The sequence below is a fragment of the Lissotriton helveticus genome, chromosome 1_1, assembly GCF_964261635.1.
Source record: "Lissotriton helveticus chromosome 1_1, aLisHel1.1, whole genome shotgun sequence".
Taxonomy (NCBI): Eukaryota; Metazoa; Chordata; class Amphibia; order Caudata; family Salamandridae; genus Lissotriton; species Lissotriton helveticus.
In genome coordinates, this window is record NC_136057.1 from 415,069,268 (window position 1) to 415,085,474 (window position 16,207).

The window sequence follows — 16,207 nt, forward strand, 5'->3', positions numbered from 1 at the left end:
GGGTAATGGCATGCGTTGTAAACACGTGCAGACTAAAGTGTCACATTCATATAATAATGTCATGTTAATCAATGTCTTTCTTCAACCAACAAACACATTATGAACCTAGCAAAGGTATCAAGTAGTAGTAGTAAAATCAAAGTTTATTAAGACCTTAGTCTACTAAACCAATGCTCATACAGACAAACAATAAATATCTTGCACCCAAAAGGTGAACAAAATTGAAACAGACAGTCATATAAAATGGCATTTAATCTTCTACAAGTTAATATTATTGCTGCAAACTACTTCACAATTATAGATAAAAGTGCATTAAAACCTGTCCCTAACATATAGAACCTTGATGAATAATGTGCCGGAGGGGTTAGGAAACCTCAGGGCCACCTGGGAGCGGGAGGTGGGGGCAATGGATGAGGTAGATTGGGGCACGGTCTTAATGCACCCGAGGGAGGTGGCAATTAAGTCCAGTTTAAGGCTTATCCAATCTAATGTCCTTCACAGGACCTACTTTGATAGAGTGCGACTGCATAGGATCGGGAGGGCTACTGATCCACGCTGTTTGCGCTGTGGACACAAAAGGGGAGACTTCTACCACACCATCTGGTCCTGCCCGGAAATTCAGAGTTTTTGGAGGGAGGTGTTGAAAGAGCTGGGCGAGGTGTTAGGGATTACCCTACAGTTAGACCCCAAATTGGTCCTCCTAGGCATGACGCACGACGTGGATCTGGCCCGCCCACTGCTGATTTTCCTGGTACTGGCATTAGTGGTGGCCAAGAGGGATGTGGCCAGGAAATGGGGGCCACCTGAGCTGCCGCAATTATAGGATTGGAGGAGGGGCTTAGACCTATATATGGCTGCCGAAAGAGTCACATACAAGGCGAGGGGATGCCCCAAGAAGTTTGGTAAGGTCTGGGGCAAATGGCGCCACTATCATGGTCGTGATGGAGGGATTTGATCTGAGCGGAGTGCACGGGTACATGGACCTAATGGATCGGGAGAGGGATAGGGAACACAGAAATGTATTAGTGAAGCCTGGGGTGAGTGTTCTGTTGATATTTGAGGGCAAAGAGGACTGTGCCTTGATTCTCGAGGTAGTGGGGGGTGGGCAGGGGGCAGAGGGAAAGGGTATGCTCATCGATAATGACATGCTTGTTTTGTGGTTTGCTATGAAAAAAGTCAATAAAAATATTTTCAACAAAAAAAGTGCATTAAAACCAGCAAAAAAAAATGTGCAAAAATAAATCTTTCTTCACTCCTTCTTTTTCAAGCTATTTATAACCTACCTATAAAGCAAGCTTCATCTAAAAGTTGCATGTCATATACAACATGTATGGTCTTCAGCCTTAATTTAAATGGGCTTTATTAACTGTTGCCTAATGCAAATAAAGTATAAGCAATCTAATAAAATGTGACACTGGAAATGTGAATGTTTAGACCGCAATCACAAATACATTCACAATTCATCTGACCCCGACCAGGACAGAATTTTTGGATTCCAGATTTAACCCCACCCAGAATTTCATTAGCTTTCTGTGCCACACTCGATTCAGTAGTCCTGAGAGATTATGGGAAGTTTGTGCCTTCCAACCAAGATTTTCTTAGGTACAGCGTAGAGCTCTTTGTATTGAGATAACTCAGATCACCAACCCTAGACTCTATGGCAGACTTTCCTTTAGGTCCTTTTAGGTATATTTTATTGAAACATCACATCTAAAATCTTCTAAATTAAGTGAAAATGCCGGCTTTTGCCGTGATCTTGCATCTCTTGCCCATCACAATTCACCATGGCAGATTTCTTCCATACAAACCATGGACACTTTTGCTGTAGAGTACAATTGCATTTTGTGCCAAAAACATAAAGTTATATTTGCTGCCGTACTATTCGAGGAAGTTAAATCAAATCTCTACACAATTAGCTAGTATCATGGATGATAAGGGAAGGCCTAGGAGATTTGTTTTAGACAATAGCCCTCCATTATTTTCCAATCATATCTGGAACTTAGGTTTAAGATTTATACTTCGTATAGCCTTTGAGGAGGAACCATAGCATTATATGCTGTGATAAACAGGGTTATTGATGGTCCACCCAAATCTCTCTTAAAATTCCTTTAAGCCTCCCACAGTTGTACAAGCTCTAATGTTTAAAGAATTTAAGTCGATTTTTCATTGTAATTTCTCGGTGAATATCATACCAAGATATTTTTATGATGGTCCTTCTTCTACAGGCATATATTCAATGGTCCACCTCTAGTTTTTTTACCATAACCAATATATTTGTTTTATCACTATTTATTGTTAGATCCTTTGCCTTACAGTGGCTGTCGAATGCTTTCAATTTTCTTTACAAACCCACCCTTAGCCACATCTAATATAAAAAGATCATCAACTTACAATAAACACAGCATTTGATGCTAACTCATCTTGGGAGTGAAATAATGCATCTTATTTAACTTACTTCGCAGATAAGCAAACTATAAAGCAAATAATGTAGGGGCGAGAACACAGCCCTGTCTCAAACCATTATATAGTGGAATTTTCCATGAGAGGGCCTTATTATTATCAAGCTCCACCATAGCCCAATTATCATGATGTAACTATTTCAGCACCGTCAGTAGGACCTGCAGACTGCTGATCCCCACTGATTTGCAGAGCGAAAAGGGGACAAAACAATAGAAATAATTCCATCTTGTTTCTATCGCTTTCCGGCCCATTACCCAGAGACTGAAACAATCATTTATTGTGAAGGTCTCTTCTTAACCCCTTCGCTGCGGGGAAAGTTCCGCCGCGGTGCAAAGGGGGGTGGAGCTGGGCATGGCGCTCCCCTACTGAGGACAGCTCCCGGCTGTCATAAATCATGGTGGGCGTGTGCTCATGACGGCCAGGAGCCATCCGAACTCCGCCCACTGATTAATTCCTTCGCACAGGTGAGGAATTAATACCGCGTGGGCAGAGCGGCAACGTTCGGACGGCTCCCGGCCGTCATGAGCACACACCTACTGTGACTCATGACGGCTGGGAACCGTCATGAGCAACCAAGGTGTGAAAAACCACCTCGCTCAATGAGTCTCATCTTGTTGGTATCAATCCAGTCTTTCAAATACTAAAGTATTTGCTTAGTGCAGTGATACTCAAAGTATTGCCCTCCTGACCTTTACATGCGGCCATCTGGGCAGCATCAGCATTGGGCTGCTGTTTACTCAACTCGACACTAACATGAAAATATTTTTTTAAATATACAGCAAGTACTTATTTAAAAGTTAATTGCTGTTAGTCAAAGGAAGTAACTAGACAATTAACTTTAGGAACACCTTCATTTTAAAGACAACCACTGGATATACATGCTTTGCTTCCCCTATGCCAACTTTACACGCCCCTGCTGTCATCAGTGCGGCCCTCGGTCACACCATAGACCAAACTTTGCGGCCCCCAGGAAAATGTTTGTGAGTACCCATGGCTTAGTGTATATTTTAGTCCTCACATCTATTAAACATATTTGACAATAATTTTTGGGCTCATATGGATAACTTTTTTTTTTTAGCTAGTTTAATTGTAAAACCTTTCCAACCCTCGGGAAATGTCCCTGTTTTCAAAATACATTCAATGCAGTGTAAAGAAAACTGGCCCACCAGTCTGGATTGGCTTTAACTACAATCGCTGGGTCATTAACCCGGCCCACCAGTCTAGTAAGATTTATACCTGATATAGTCTTTTTTATTGCTGTAATAGTGACACAGTATACAAGCTCTACATCTGGGCCCATCCAGTCCTCCTTTCCTACCTCTTTTTTTGCCATATACAATTCTGATAAAAAGTCAACCCAGGCTTCTTCTGAAATCTTAAAATTCAATGCCTCCCTGTTCTTATTAGAACCTTCCTTTACCGGTTCCTAAACTTTCTTCCTGTTCTTTGAAGCCTAAACTGCTAATGTCCTATCCCAACTTTGTAGTTTTCCGTCTTCCTCTCTCTAATTAGTTTGGCATACCAAAGTTTAGTGTTCCGAATAGGCCCTTCCCTATCGTCACTTGATTCTACACCCTCATAATTCCTAATTTTCCTCAACTTACTTTTTAGAAACCAGTGTGCAAAGATTTATATTTGATTATTCGTGAAAATGTAATTTTTCTTTAGTGAAACCAGCAGGCAGTCAACCACTTTAGCAAAGGTATCTAACACTGATCAAGATGAACTATTGCTAACAACCCAACCAAGGCATGGTGAAGAGGATACTTTATCACAACTGCATAAACTAGCTTGATTTGTGCCAGCACCTGGGATAATGCACCCTTGTTTATTATGTTATGTACGCTCTCGGAACTCAATGTATTAGCTCATTGGAAAAACACACTACATAGGGCAATGCAGAGAACGTTATGTTGTAATACGAATTCCTGTTGCTTTACTTTAAAATGTTTTCGACCAGTTACAACTTTATAACAGTCTATACATTTCATCACACTTTAAATATTTCAAATAGGTCATTTAAACATATGTACATGAAAAATGTTAACGTACTAAAGTTGAATTTCTGCATGAAACCTTTTCATCTTCCCCTCTATCATCCTTTAACAAGAAGTCGTCAACGCATCACTGTGCACATACATTGTAACACATGCATATTGTGTAACACTGCAACTTATTTTATAGCGAATAGACTTGGGTTTAGTATTGCTGATTCAGAATAAAAGCCGCCTTGTTGCACCTCTTGTTTTCCTGGTCGGCCAATAAATACTACTAACTAACTCGTAAGTCTAAGAGCCAAATTTACGAATATTTCGTTGTGACTTACTCTTGAAGTACCACATATTTCCAGGAGTAAGGTAGAAGTACTTCTGTCTTACTCCTGAAATTCAACGGTAAGCCTGGAGTCACATCAACTCACACCTAAATCTTTGCGAAAGCCCTAAAGTTAGAACAATCATTTCCTAATTCCGATTATCAAATTTTAAAAAAGTATACATTTCTACTGCTTGTTCTATTAATTTTCTGCTTGCTCTGTGCATTGCTCTTATGCTTTAAATTCAGATTTAAAGCACATAATTCTGCTTTTTTTATTATTTTATTATTTTTGCTTTTTGCCTAGTGCTAAAGCTAGTTTTGTGGGTTTCAGAGTATTTTGAGGAAGATGTGTGTGTTCACATTTGGAGTGGCTCTTGATAAAACCAAGCCAGAATCATGTGCAGAGTGTAGTTCATACACTTGATGGACAGGAACAGCCTTCAAGCCTTTTCAGAGGTTTCTGCAGTCCATCTCTTGCCTGAGATGTAAAGGCATGAACATAAATCACTGGCTCCTCTGGCTTGCCCTCAGTCGGCACACATTTATAAGCACACGCATTATGTCAGAAATGTAGCTTTTTATGAGTGCAGATGATGAATTATGTTAGTGGCTGTAGGTAACAGTGCAGGCGCTGGCAGGGGCAGTGGGTTATGTCAGCAGCTGTAGATAAAAGTGCAGTGTGTGAGCGTGCACATGGTGGGCTGTGTCAGTCATTTCAGGTAAAGGTATGGTGGCCGGGATATGTCAGTATCTGTACTTAGGAGTAGAGTGGCTGGAAGTCCACAGGATGGGTTCTGCCATTAGCTGTAAGTGTGCAATGGATCAGAATGCATTGGGTGTGCTACGCCACTAGCTGAAATTAAGAGTGCTGTGGATGTGAGTGCACTGGATGGGTTATATCAGTCACTGTTGATAAGAGTGCGCGAGGAAGGTTATGTCAGTTGCTTTTGGTAGTCATGCAGTTAGTAGCTGTGAGTGTGCCTAATGGCTTATGTCTGACGTTGTATGTAAACGTGCAGTGCAGGCATTGCAAGAAGGGGTTCTGTAAGTAGTTGTAGGCACGAGGTGGGCTATGTCAGTCACGGATGGTTAGAGTGCAGCGGTTGGTAGTACAGGAGGTAAGTTATGTTAGTCATTGCCGGTAAGTATGCAGTGTCTGCACGTGATAGCTTATGTCAGTTGCTGTTGTTAGCGTTCATTGCCAGGGTGTGCAAGAGTGGGTTCTGTTAATAGGTGTAGCTAAGAGTGCAGTGGCAGTGAGAGCACTAAGTGGGTTATGCCACTACCAAGGCAAGTGTACAGTGGCTGTGAGTACAATAGGTGAGTTATGTCAGTCGCTGTTGCAAGCGTTCAGCAGCTGCAAGTGCACTGGATGATTTATGTCAGTTGCTGTTTGCAAGCCTGCACTGGCTGCGAGTGCAAAGGTGGTTTGTGTTAATAGTTGTAGATATCAGTACAGTGGCAGTGCACATGTAGGGTTATAGGAGGGGGGTGGGCGCACACTGCCTCACACTCCTGCACTCAGTTTGCCCCGATGCATCATAATAAATGCAGTGCATGATAACACTTTCTTCGGTGTCAGGGTTTAGTTTTTCACCCTTGAGGGTGCAGCCAGTGCTGTGTATCTCTAGACACGTGTTTCAGGATAATTGTCCTTCTTCAGTAGAGAGTAACACTTTTTTGGGGGTGCTGGAGATGCTGCCCAAAGTCTTCTCAGGTCTCAGTACCACTCGTCAGGCGCAGGTGCATCAGCCAGAGCTCGTCAGCTCGTTAGCTCAAGGGAGCCTTTATGTAGGGTTATGTCAGATGCCGCTGGTAAGAACACAGTCACTGTGAGTAGTGGGTTATGTCTGTCACTATTGGTGAGCATGCAGTGTCTGGATGCATATGTGGTAGGATCTGGCAGTCTCTGTTAGCAAGGTGCAGTGCTTCAGTGTGTATGTGGTGGGATCTGTCAGTTGCTGCTGACCAGCATGCAGTGCCTGGGTGGGTGTGTATGTGGTGGGATCTGTCAGTCACTGCTGGTAAGCATGCATTGCCTGGGTGTGTATGTGGTGGGATCAGTCAGTTGCTGCCGGTAGGCGTGCAGTGTCTGGTTGTGTATGTGGCGAGATTTGTTAGTCACTGTTGGTAAGCATGCAGTGCCTGTATGTGTTTGTGGTGATATCTGTCAGTCGCTGTTGGCAAGCATGCAGTGCCTGGGTGTGTATCTGGTGGGATCTGTCAGTCACTGTTTGCAAGCGTGCAGTGCTTGGGTGTGTATGTGGTGGGATCGCTCAGTCACTGTTGGTAAGCGTGCAGTGTATGGGAGTGTATGTGGCAGGATCTATCACTTACTGTTGGTAAGCGTGCAGTGCCTGGGTGTGTATGTGGTGGGATCTGTCAGTCGCTGTTGGTAAGTGTGCAGTGCCTGGGTGTGTATGTGGTGGGATCTGTCAGTCACTGTTGGTAAGTGTGCAGTGCCTGGCTGGGTGTGTATGCATTGGGATCTTTCAGTCACTGTTGACAAGCATGCAGTGCCTGGGTGTGTATGTGGCGGGATGTGTCAACCACTGTTGGTAAATGTGCAGTGCTTGGGTGAGTATGTGGTGGGATCTGTCAGTCACTGTTGGTAAGCGTGCAGTGCCTGTGTGTGTATGCAGTTTGATCTGTCAGTCACTGTTAGCATGCATTTAAAGCCTAGGTGTGTATGGTGGGATCTGTCAGTTGATGTCGGCAAGAGTGCAGTGCCTGGGTGTGTATGTGGTGGGTTCTGTCAGTCGCTTTTGGCAAGCGTGCAGTGCCTGGGTGTTTATGCAGTGGGATCTATCAGTCACTGTTGGCAAGAGTGCAGTGCTTGGGTGTGTATGCAATGGGATCTCTCAGTCATTGTTGACAAGCGTGCAGTGCTTGGGTGTGTATGAGGTGGGATCTGTGAGTCACCGTTGGTACGGGTGCAGTGCCTGGGTGTGTATGTGGTGGAATCTTTCAATCACTGTTGGTAAGCGTGTAGTGCCTGGGTGTGTATGTGTCGGGATCTGTCAGTCACTGTTGGTAAGTTTATAGTGCCAGCATGTGTATGCAGTTTGATCTGTTATTCACTGCTGGTAAGCATCTGGATGTATACTTGCAAGGGTCTGTCAGTCACTGTTGGCATGCATTTAGTGCCTCGGTGTGTATGTGGTGGGATCTGTCAGTCCCTGTAGGTCAGTGTGCAGTGCCAGGCTGCGTTTTGTTGTTAGTTGTAGGTAAGAGTGTGGTGGCTATGAGTGCATTGTTGGGTTATGTCTCTAGCAGTAGGTAAGTTTAAAGTAGCTGTGACTTTTAAGTAACTGTGCAAAAAATTTTACAAAAATTTACAATTAGTCGTGAGTGAACATGAAGGGTTATGTCAGCCGCTCTTGGTAAGAGTGCAGTGCCAGGCTGTGTTTTGTTGGTAGTTGTAGGTAAGAGTGTGGTGCCTAGGAGTGCATTGAGCGGGTTTTGTCTCTAGCAGTAGGTAAGAGTGAAGAAGTCGTGAGTGAACGTGAAGGGTTATGTCAGCCTCTCTTGGTAAGTGTGCAGTGCCAGGCTGTGTTTTGGTGGTAGTTGTAGGTAAGAGTGTGGTGCCTAGGAGTGCATTGGGTGGGTTTTGTCTCTAGCAGTAGGTAAGAGTGAAGTAGTTGTGAGTGAATGTGAAGTGTTATGTCAGTTGCTCTTGGTAAGCGTGCAGTGCCAGGCTGCGTTTTGGTGGTAGTTCTAGGTAAGAGTGTGGTGCCTAGGAGTGTATTGGGTGTGTTTTGTCTCTAGTAGTAGGTAAGAGTGAAGTAGTCATGAGTGAACGTGAAGGGTTATGTCAGTTGCTCTTGGTAAGCGTGCAGTGCCAGGCTGCGTGTTGTTGGTATTTGTAGGTAAGAGTGTGGTGCCTAGGAGTACATTGGGCGGGTTTTGTCTCTAGTAGTAGGTAAGAGTGAAGTAGTCGTGAGTGAACGTGAAGGGTTATGTCAGTTGCTCTTGGTAAGCGTGTAGTGCCAGGCTGCGTTTTGTTTGTAGCTGTAGGTAAGGGTGCAGTGGTTATGAGTGCATTGGTGGGTTATGTCTCTAGCAGTAGGTAAGAGTGAAGTAGTCGTGAGTGAACGTGAAGGGTTATGTCAGTTGCTCTTGGTAAGCGTGTAATGCCAGGCTGCGTTTTGCTGGTAGCTGTAGGTAAGGGTGTAGTGGTTATGAGTGCATTGGTGGGTTATGTCTCTAGCAGAAGGTAATAGTGAAGTAGTTGTGAGTGAACGTTTGGGGTTATGTCAGTCGCTGTTGGTAAGAGTACGGTGGCCGGGAGAGCCCAGGATTGGTGCTCTCTGTACCTGGAGTTCTGGTTTCAAGGTAGGATCGGGGTAAATGGGAGGTTGGAGTTTCTAGGATGCTCTGACTGAGCACTGTTACTTCCTAAAGCTGAAAGTCAAAGCCAAGGTGTGTGAGGCGCAGGTGGAGGCTCACAGGGGTCACGTGCACAGAGTACAAGCTCTCAATACATATTGTAAGACTGAGGGCAGGGGTCAGAGACTTCCGTGAAAGCCCTGTAAAGACTGGGTGTGCAGTGGTTGGGGTTGCTCTGGGTAGATGTCAGTTGTAGAAGAATGCGACGGATTCTGCCTCAGTTAAACACCTTTTAATATGTAAAACCCCTCAATGGACACAACTATTTTTGTTAAACAATAACGTCCCTCGCCCACAAATATTCCCCAAGCTCTGGCTTTAACATCCTTTGCATCAAGGTCGTTATTGAACATCTGGGCCAGCGTGGCAAGTATTCCTCATCTAGTGAGCCTTTATGAGTGGTTCCTACATGTCGAGGAGATTGAATTTGTAAGGTTGCAGTGCTGGGTTGTGGTACTGCGAGCTCCAAGTGGTAAGGGAGCACAGATGAGTGCAGCAATCAGGGCTGACTGTGGTCCATTCCTACAGGCAAGGACTCAGTGGTGGGTGCAGCGCTATGAAGATGCTCATGGTACCTGTATGTGCAGGTACAGAAACTGAAGGAGGTGAAGATTTGAGAGGGACTTCTGCTGGGCTGGTGTTCTAGTTTGAGGTTGTTCTCTTTATTATCTGATCACACCTACGCTACCATAGGATGGAAGAGCTGAGGATGTTGTTTGGGTGCTGCAGGTTTGCAGTGAAATGTGGGGGTGGGTGAAGTATTCCGCTTCGCCGGCGGAGTTCACAGAGTTTTGCCCACTCCGCACAGAGTTCCACAAGTGACACAGGGCAGGGTTTTTTCTCTTGCGCGACTTGCAAACGTTTCAAGCGCGAGTGAGAAAAATCACACGCTAGACCTTCTCCCGGCAAGATTTTTCAACGTGGGCAGTGGCGGCAGGTCGCGACCGCTTGCGTTGAGAAACCTGCTGCTTGAGCAGAATAGCTACTTGAGTGGCAGAAAGAAGAAGCGCCCTGTGGCATGATGTGTAGTGATTTTTCCAGCGCAGGGCAAACTCCAGGCGCTAAAAATGAGTGCAAGCAGCGCAATTTACCATGCTCTGCAGCTAACACACTCTGCGGAGCGCTGCACAGTTTTTTCAGCACTTCGCAGAGTTCCCGCAGACCAGAACTCTGCCCAGGCCTAGTGATATGTGTGATGGTGGATTTTCGCTGCTGTGGGATCCTCCTGATGCTAAAAGTATAATGTTTATTGTAATCTCTGTATGCACTGTTCAGGAGGTAAAGTGGGGATTCCACCTTTTTAAGAAAAAAATACAGGCAATAGTTTTTTTTTTTAGCAATTATGGAATGGCCAGGAGATGGTAGCTGAAAAATAATTTGGATACATTCTCTGTAGTTTTTCGTAAAAAATTACAATTATCGTTCTCTTTGATTTAATAGTAATTTGAAATTAAATACAATGATCCAGCACTCCACTCAGAGAAAAGTAACAATGAATAAAGTAATCGATGTTTTTTTTGGAGACGGCACGCAGCGTGAAAACACAGAATCCATCTAATAAACTGGGATGGTCTAACGCCTGATATATTTTATTGGGAGCGCACTTTATATTTGAATTCCCCGAATACAGGGAGAAGGTATTTGGAAAATATTGAGGTTATAAGTGGCCACCTTATGAGTAAAGACCGGAGGGCCAGTTACAATTTTACTATTATGAGCGTTTATCAAGACTAGATTGCCGGCAACCAGGGAGGACAATCTTTGAAATCAAAAGGGTGGATACATTAAAAAGAAAACTATTCGCCAAGAGAAGTGGTTGACGGACTAGTCAGTAATACCTAACATTACTCTTCTTTGCCCTGAAGAAGTCCTTATGGACGAAACGCGTTGGCTACGATCGTGTGATTTTCAAGAAGAATTTGAATAAAGAACATTTATATAAAGACCTGCTGAATGGATTATAATTTTTGGGAAACTTTATTCATTGTTACTTTTCTCTGAGTGGAGCGCTGGATCATTGTATTTTATTGTAAATTGTGGGATTTTCCCTTGGAAGCCTAGGGGTATTGAGCTTCAGGTCCCTAGCACCCTGTTTTTGGTATCACTCAAACCACACTATTGATAGGTGCAGTCGTTATTGCCCCATACCCAGTGTTTTTCTTTGTCTATGCAGTAAGTTAGAATTAATTTAGATTGCCCTCAAATACTTTTTACGTATGATATTTTTTCATGCGTTTGCTGCTTTAGATTATTATTTAAAAGATTTTTTTTTTAAATAGTGCATGTCACTGCTTTTCCACATTTATAGTGGCATGGACAAAACAATACAGGTCTGGAAGATAAAATATCGGCCTGGTGGCAACACTAGGGTAAACGGGGGAGGAGGAGGGGCAGTTATGTGGTGCCCGCAGATCCTGGTGCTTAGATTGCTGTCCCTGCATAAGGAGTCCACTGGTGGCAGTGGGAGTTGTTGTACGTACTTTGGTTTGGCGATGCTCCCAGCAGTACACAAAGGCTCGGGCTCGGTCCCTGGAGGGGTGAGCCTAGCTTAGGGTGGGATGCTGCGTCAGGTGTTGTGCGTGCTTTGGAAGGAGGGTGCCAGCGACGGAGGTTAGTGCAAGACGGTGGTGCTGTCAGTTCGTGTTGGCAAGGGTGCAGCGATGCTTGAAATGAAAGAGTGCATGTACAGATGCCTCAAGATATTGAACGGATTTAAGGTTTGGGGTGGAGGTGGGCTGTAAGATGGTTGCAACCGTTTTCAGACTCCCCATTAGAGCGTGACTTCACCTGAGCATGCTCTTATTGGTGGGAGGGTGCAGTGATGACTTTGCCCCGGAGCAGCCCCACGCCTCATGCGTGAGGGCAGGAGTGTGCGTGAGCCGAGGAGCTCCCAGTACACCAAGCTTAGGTGGTTGGCACTGGGGGGAAGCGCTGTGGTCCAGGACGCTCGTTGGATCCTGTCAGTTCTCGATGCTATGATGAGTGCAGTGATGACAGCTCCGGAGCACAGGGGCGCGTCATGCGTGAGGGCATGAGTGTGCCTGAGCCGAGGTGCTCACAGTACACGAAGCTTAGGTGGTTGGCACTGGAGGGAAGCGCTGTGGTCCAGGACGCTCGTTGGATCCTGTCAGTTCTCGATGCTGTGAGAGAAGTGATGGCTGGGCCCCGGAGCGCGGTCACGCCTCATGCGTGACGGCAGGAGTGTGCCTGTCCTAAGATGCTTCCGCTACAGGGATCAGCTCCCTGTAGCGGCTGCTGTCACTGGAAGGAAGTGCAGGAGTCGGTGCTGGCTGTTTGAAGTGACACGGGTGCAATGATGCAGGTAAAGAGGCAGTAGTAGGTTTAGTACTGGGGTGCACTGATGTGCAGTGGTGTATGGTGCCTCCGGTACTTGAAGCGAAGGCTGCTGTCATTAGAGGGTGTTAGTGAATTAACGTGCCATTGCACTATGGTGCTGCGACTGTGAGGTACCGCCAGTCATAACTGAAGCTTAGGGGCCGTTTGGGGGGTGGAAGCGGGGGCGTAGAAATATGCAATCAAGTGGCATAGTGCTGAGGTGCTGCTGAAAGAGCTATGGCGTTCAGACACTGTAAGTATCACCTGGAGCTCAGGATTCTGTCACTGGGGGGATGAGTGCATTAATGAGAGACATGCTGTGCTACTTCTGGTGGAGATGTGCCTTTAAGAGGCTGTCAGTAGCGTCTGAAGCCCGGCGTGCTCGCATCAAAGCGATAGGTGCATTAATGTGCATGATGCGAGTGCATTAATATAGCATTATGCTGAATTCATGATACTGCGAGTGCATTATTGTGGCATGAAGCTGGTAGTGCTCCTGCTTTTAAATGCTCCCAGTAGTACCTGTAGCCTGGGTGCTCTCACTGGAGGGTGTGAGTGCTTTGATGAGGCATGAGGGGGATACTTTACTGCTGGTAAAGAGATTGCTTTAAGGCGCTATCACGCTATCTGAAGGTGAGTGTGCACTCATCCTAGTGGGGGATGAGTGCGTTAGTGAGTCGTGCTGCAGTGGCACTGAGGCGCGCTGCTAGAGCAATCCTTCACAGTGTTAGGGTCTTTGAACGCTGCCAGTCGTACCTGAAGCTGAGGGTGCAGAGCGGCCGGTAGGACTTGTGGCTGCTGTTCTCCCCCATGCCTTTGCCCCAGAAGTCGTTGCTGAAGATGCTCCGGAGCGGGGCCCCGGGCCGGACATCGGGGTTGTTGAGGATGGCCCAGACATCGTCGTGCAGGAATTCCCCGTGCAGCGCCTGCCGGTAGCACAGCGCGCAGACCAGGCACAGGGCGAGTGGCGGCCCGAAGAGCCGGGGCCAGCGCCAGGCGGGCATCACGTCCTCAGCGCTCGGGCATCCCACGGGTCTCGGCTACAGTCCGCACGCGCGACCCCAAGCGTGTCCTCGCGCTCCTGCGCAGCACGCGACCCTGCCGGCTGCCTGCCTGGGCTCCCTCTGTCGCGCGCTCCTCCTCGAGCCGCCTCTCCCGCGAGCGCAGCCCGCACTGGCAGCAGCTGCCCACGGAAGAAACATCCTCGGCCGCCTCGACCGCGCGCATGCGTACTCCAACCTGAGCCTAAAAATACCGTGTGGAGAGCTGCGTGCAACTGGTGGAGGGAGGAGGAGGGCGGTGCGCTCCTGGGGGCAGGTGAGGTGGGCTGCGAGTCATGTTTATAGCGAGATATTGGATACGGTACAAAGACAGGGTAGTAACCTGCGGTATTAGGAATTTTGGGCGTGTGACTACGCAGCACGCATGCACTGGGGGTGTACGATGCTGTGGTATGACTTAAAAGGCTTTACATAAACAGACCCTCTTATTTTCTTAGAAAATGGTCATGTTGCTGCTGAGAGCCATCAAATTAATATCCAATGCGTTGTTTTAATGTAAAATATAACGGAGGATCAGTTTATCATTATCAGGCGTGCATGGTGAGTGAGGGCAGGGGCTGCCAGGCATGAGGAACTCTGCTCTGATGCCAGCGCTTAGAGCTGCACGCACACACACGCGTGCACGCACGCACACAGACGCGCGAGGACACAGTCACGCACCCACTCACTCTCTCACTGTGCTCCCGTATGTCGGGTGAGTGAAGTTGAAGGAGGCGTTGGTGCCTGCCTGGTGCTGAGGTTACACTTCCTGAGGACATTGGCGCCTGGCTCCAGCCCCTCACGGCGTGCATGAGTCTCTGGAGAAGTTACAACACAGTACATACCGGAGAGACACGCCCCGACACTTCCCCCATTCCTTCCTGGGGGTCTCCTGACCTTCTCTGCCTCATATTCAGGGAAGTCAAACTCGCCCCAGGCCGGGAGGGGCGATGCCGGCAGGAGTGTTCTGTGAGTTCAGCACCCAGGACAGTCCCAGCGCCCACCCCTCCAGAGGAGGCTGTGCCCTCCCAGTCCCAGCAGCACACTCTGGGAACAGAACAGCCACCCGCGGCAGTTCCTTCGTACCGCACGCAGACTGACTGCCACAGTGTTAGCAACCCAGAACCACACACGGGCTCTCTGCGGCGATATACGCAACCCTGCCTGCAGGGATTTCAAACATGGCTCCGGTCTCCTCGGATCGGATTTGTTTCTAATTACGTCACTCAAAACAAACGGAAGAAAAAGTAGTGACTATAAACGGAAGGAAAAGTAGGACCGTCATTACCCTTTCAGCGCTTACCTATAATGTGTTTTGTATAGAGCTCGCTGTCTCTTACACTTTCCTAGTGCCGAGTTAACGGGCGCTCCATCACCCGGCTCGCTGGGAGCACCGCGAGAGCCTGCGTGAGACGAAGAACTGTTATTGGGGCACACCTGTAGGTGGGGGGGGGGAGGGGGGGAAAGCACTGAAACAGACACCAACTTAGTGTGTTAAAGGCCGCTTTATTTGGAATCAGGTGCACCTACGCAATCAAACCCCACCTGGCCTGTGCCGAACAAAACTAGTACTCTCTAAATAGTAACCGCCTAACAGCCCCCCTCCACCCCCACCCCTAATTGTATCCCCAACATTGCAACAAAGTATCCACATCCGCTCACCAACCTACCCCCAACTTCAAATGACCTTAGTGACCTTCCTGACCTTCGCTCCCCAACTGCCCCTACAGCCCCAGGCCTCCTGTGAATCCCCCCTTTTCTCATAGGGAAACGCCACCCCTCCTGGCACCTGTTCCAGCGACAACCACTCTTGTACCCTAACTCAGGTGCACCCTCAACCAACAAAAGCCCCTCGCAACCCCCCAGAGGCCCACCCTGGCCAACTCCACCCCACGGGCACAGGGAGGGAGGGAGGGCCAACAATTCACGGCGTAACACCCCCGGCTGCCGTGTCACTGCACCTGAAATGGTGCCTGACACACAAAATGGCCGTATTTATCCTCGGCCAGCCCAAAAACCGCACAAAGGAGCCCAACCAGCCCAAGGAGCCCAAGCTACGGGTGCCTGTCTGGGACACCTATCCCCCCCCCCCCTACTGCCCCAAACATCCCCGGGTGTGCAAGCCTCCCTTCGGTCGGCTGCCCCCCCAAAACCCCCTTGGGGCACACCTGTAGGTGGGGGGGGGGGAAAGCACTGAAACAGACACCAACTTAGTGTGTTAAAGGCCGCTTTATTTGGAATCAGGTGCACCTACGCAATCAAACCCCACCTGGCCTGTGCCGAACAAAACTAGTACTCTCTAAATAGTAACCGCCTAACAGCCCCCCTCCACCCCCACCCCTAATTGTATCCCCAACATTGCAACAAAGTATCCACATCCGCTCAGCAACCTACCCCCAACTTCAAATGACCTTAGTGACCTTCCTGACCTCCGCTCCCCAACTGCCCCTACAGCCCCAGGCCTCCTGTGAATCCCCCCTTTTCTCATAGGGAAACGCCACTCGGAAGTCGTTTACGACTTCCGACCCCCCCCTTAGGACTCCTGCCTCCTAGGATACCTGAGTACCCCCAGCGCTCTATCCAGTGCCTCCTTCAACTGTACTACGTACAGTTCCATGCCATATCTAGAAAGGTGTACCCCATCCTCCCTGAAAAAATACACCGCT

General features: G+C 47.6%; 1 protein-coding gene across 1 annotated transcript in view; it reads right to left on the reverse strand.

The window, feature by feature from the left end:
- The window catches only part of TMTC1 (transmembrane O-mannosyltransferase targeting cadherins 1), a 1,403,473-nt gene extending 1,389,797 nt beyond the window's left edge, over positions 1 to 13,676 (reverse strand). Inside the window, exon 1 of the mRNA XM_078673764.1 lies at positions 13,258 to 13,676. Within this exon, the coding sequence (XP_078529890.1) occupies positions 13,258 to 13,505 (248 nt within the window). The 5' untranslated portion in view covers positions 13,506 to 13,676. The remainder of the gene's footprint in view (positions 1 to 13,257) is intronic.
- Positions 13,677 to 16,207: the final 2,531 nt, after the last annotated feature.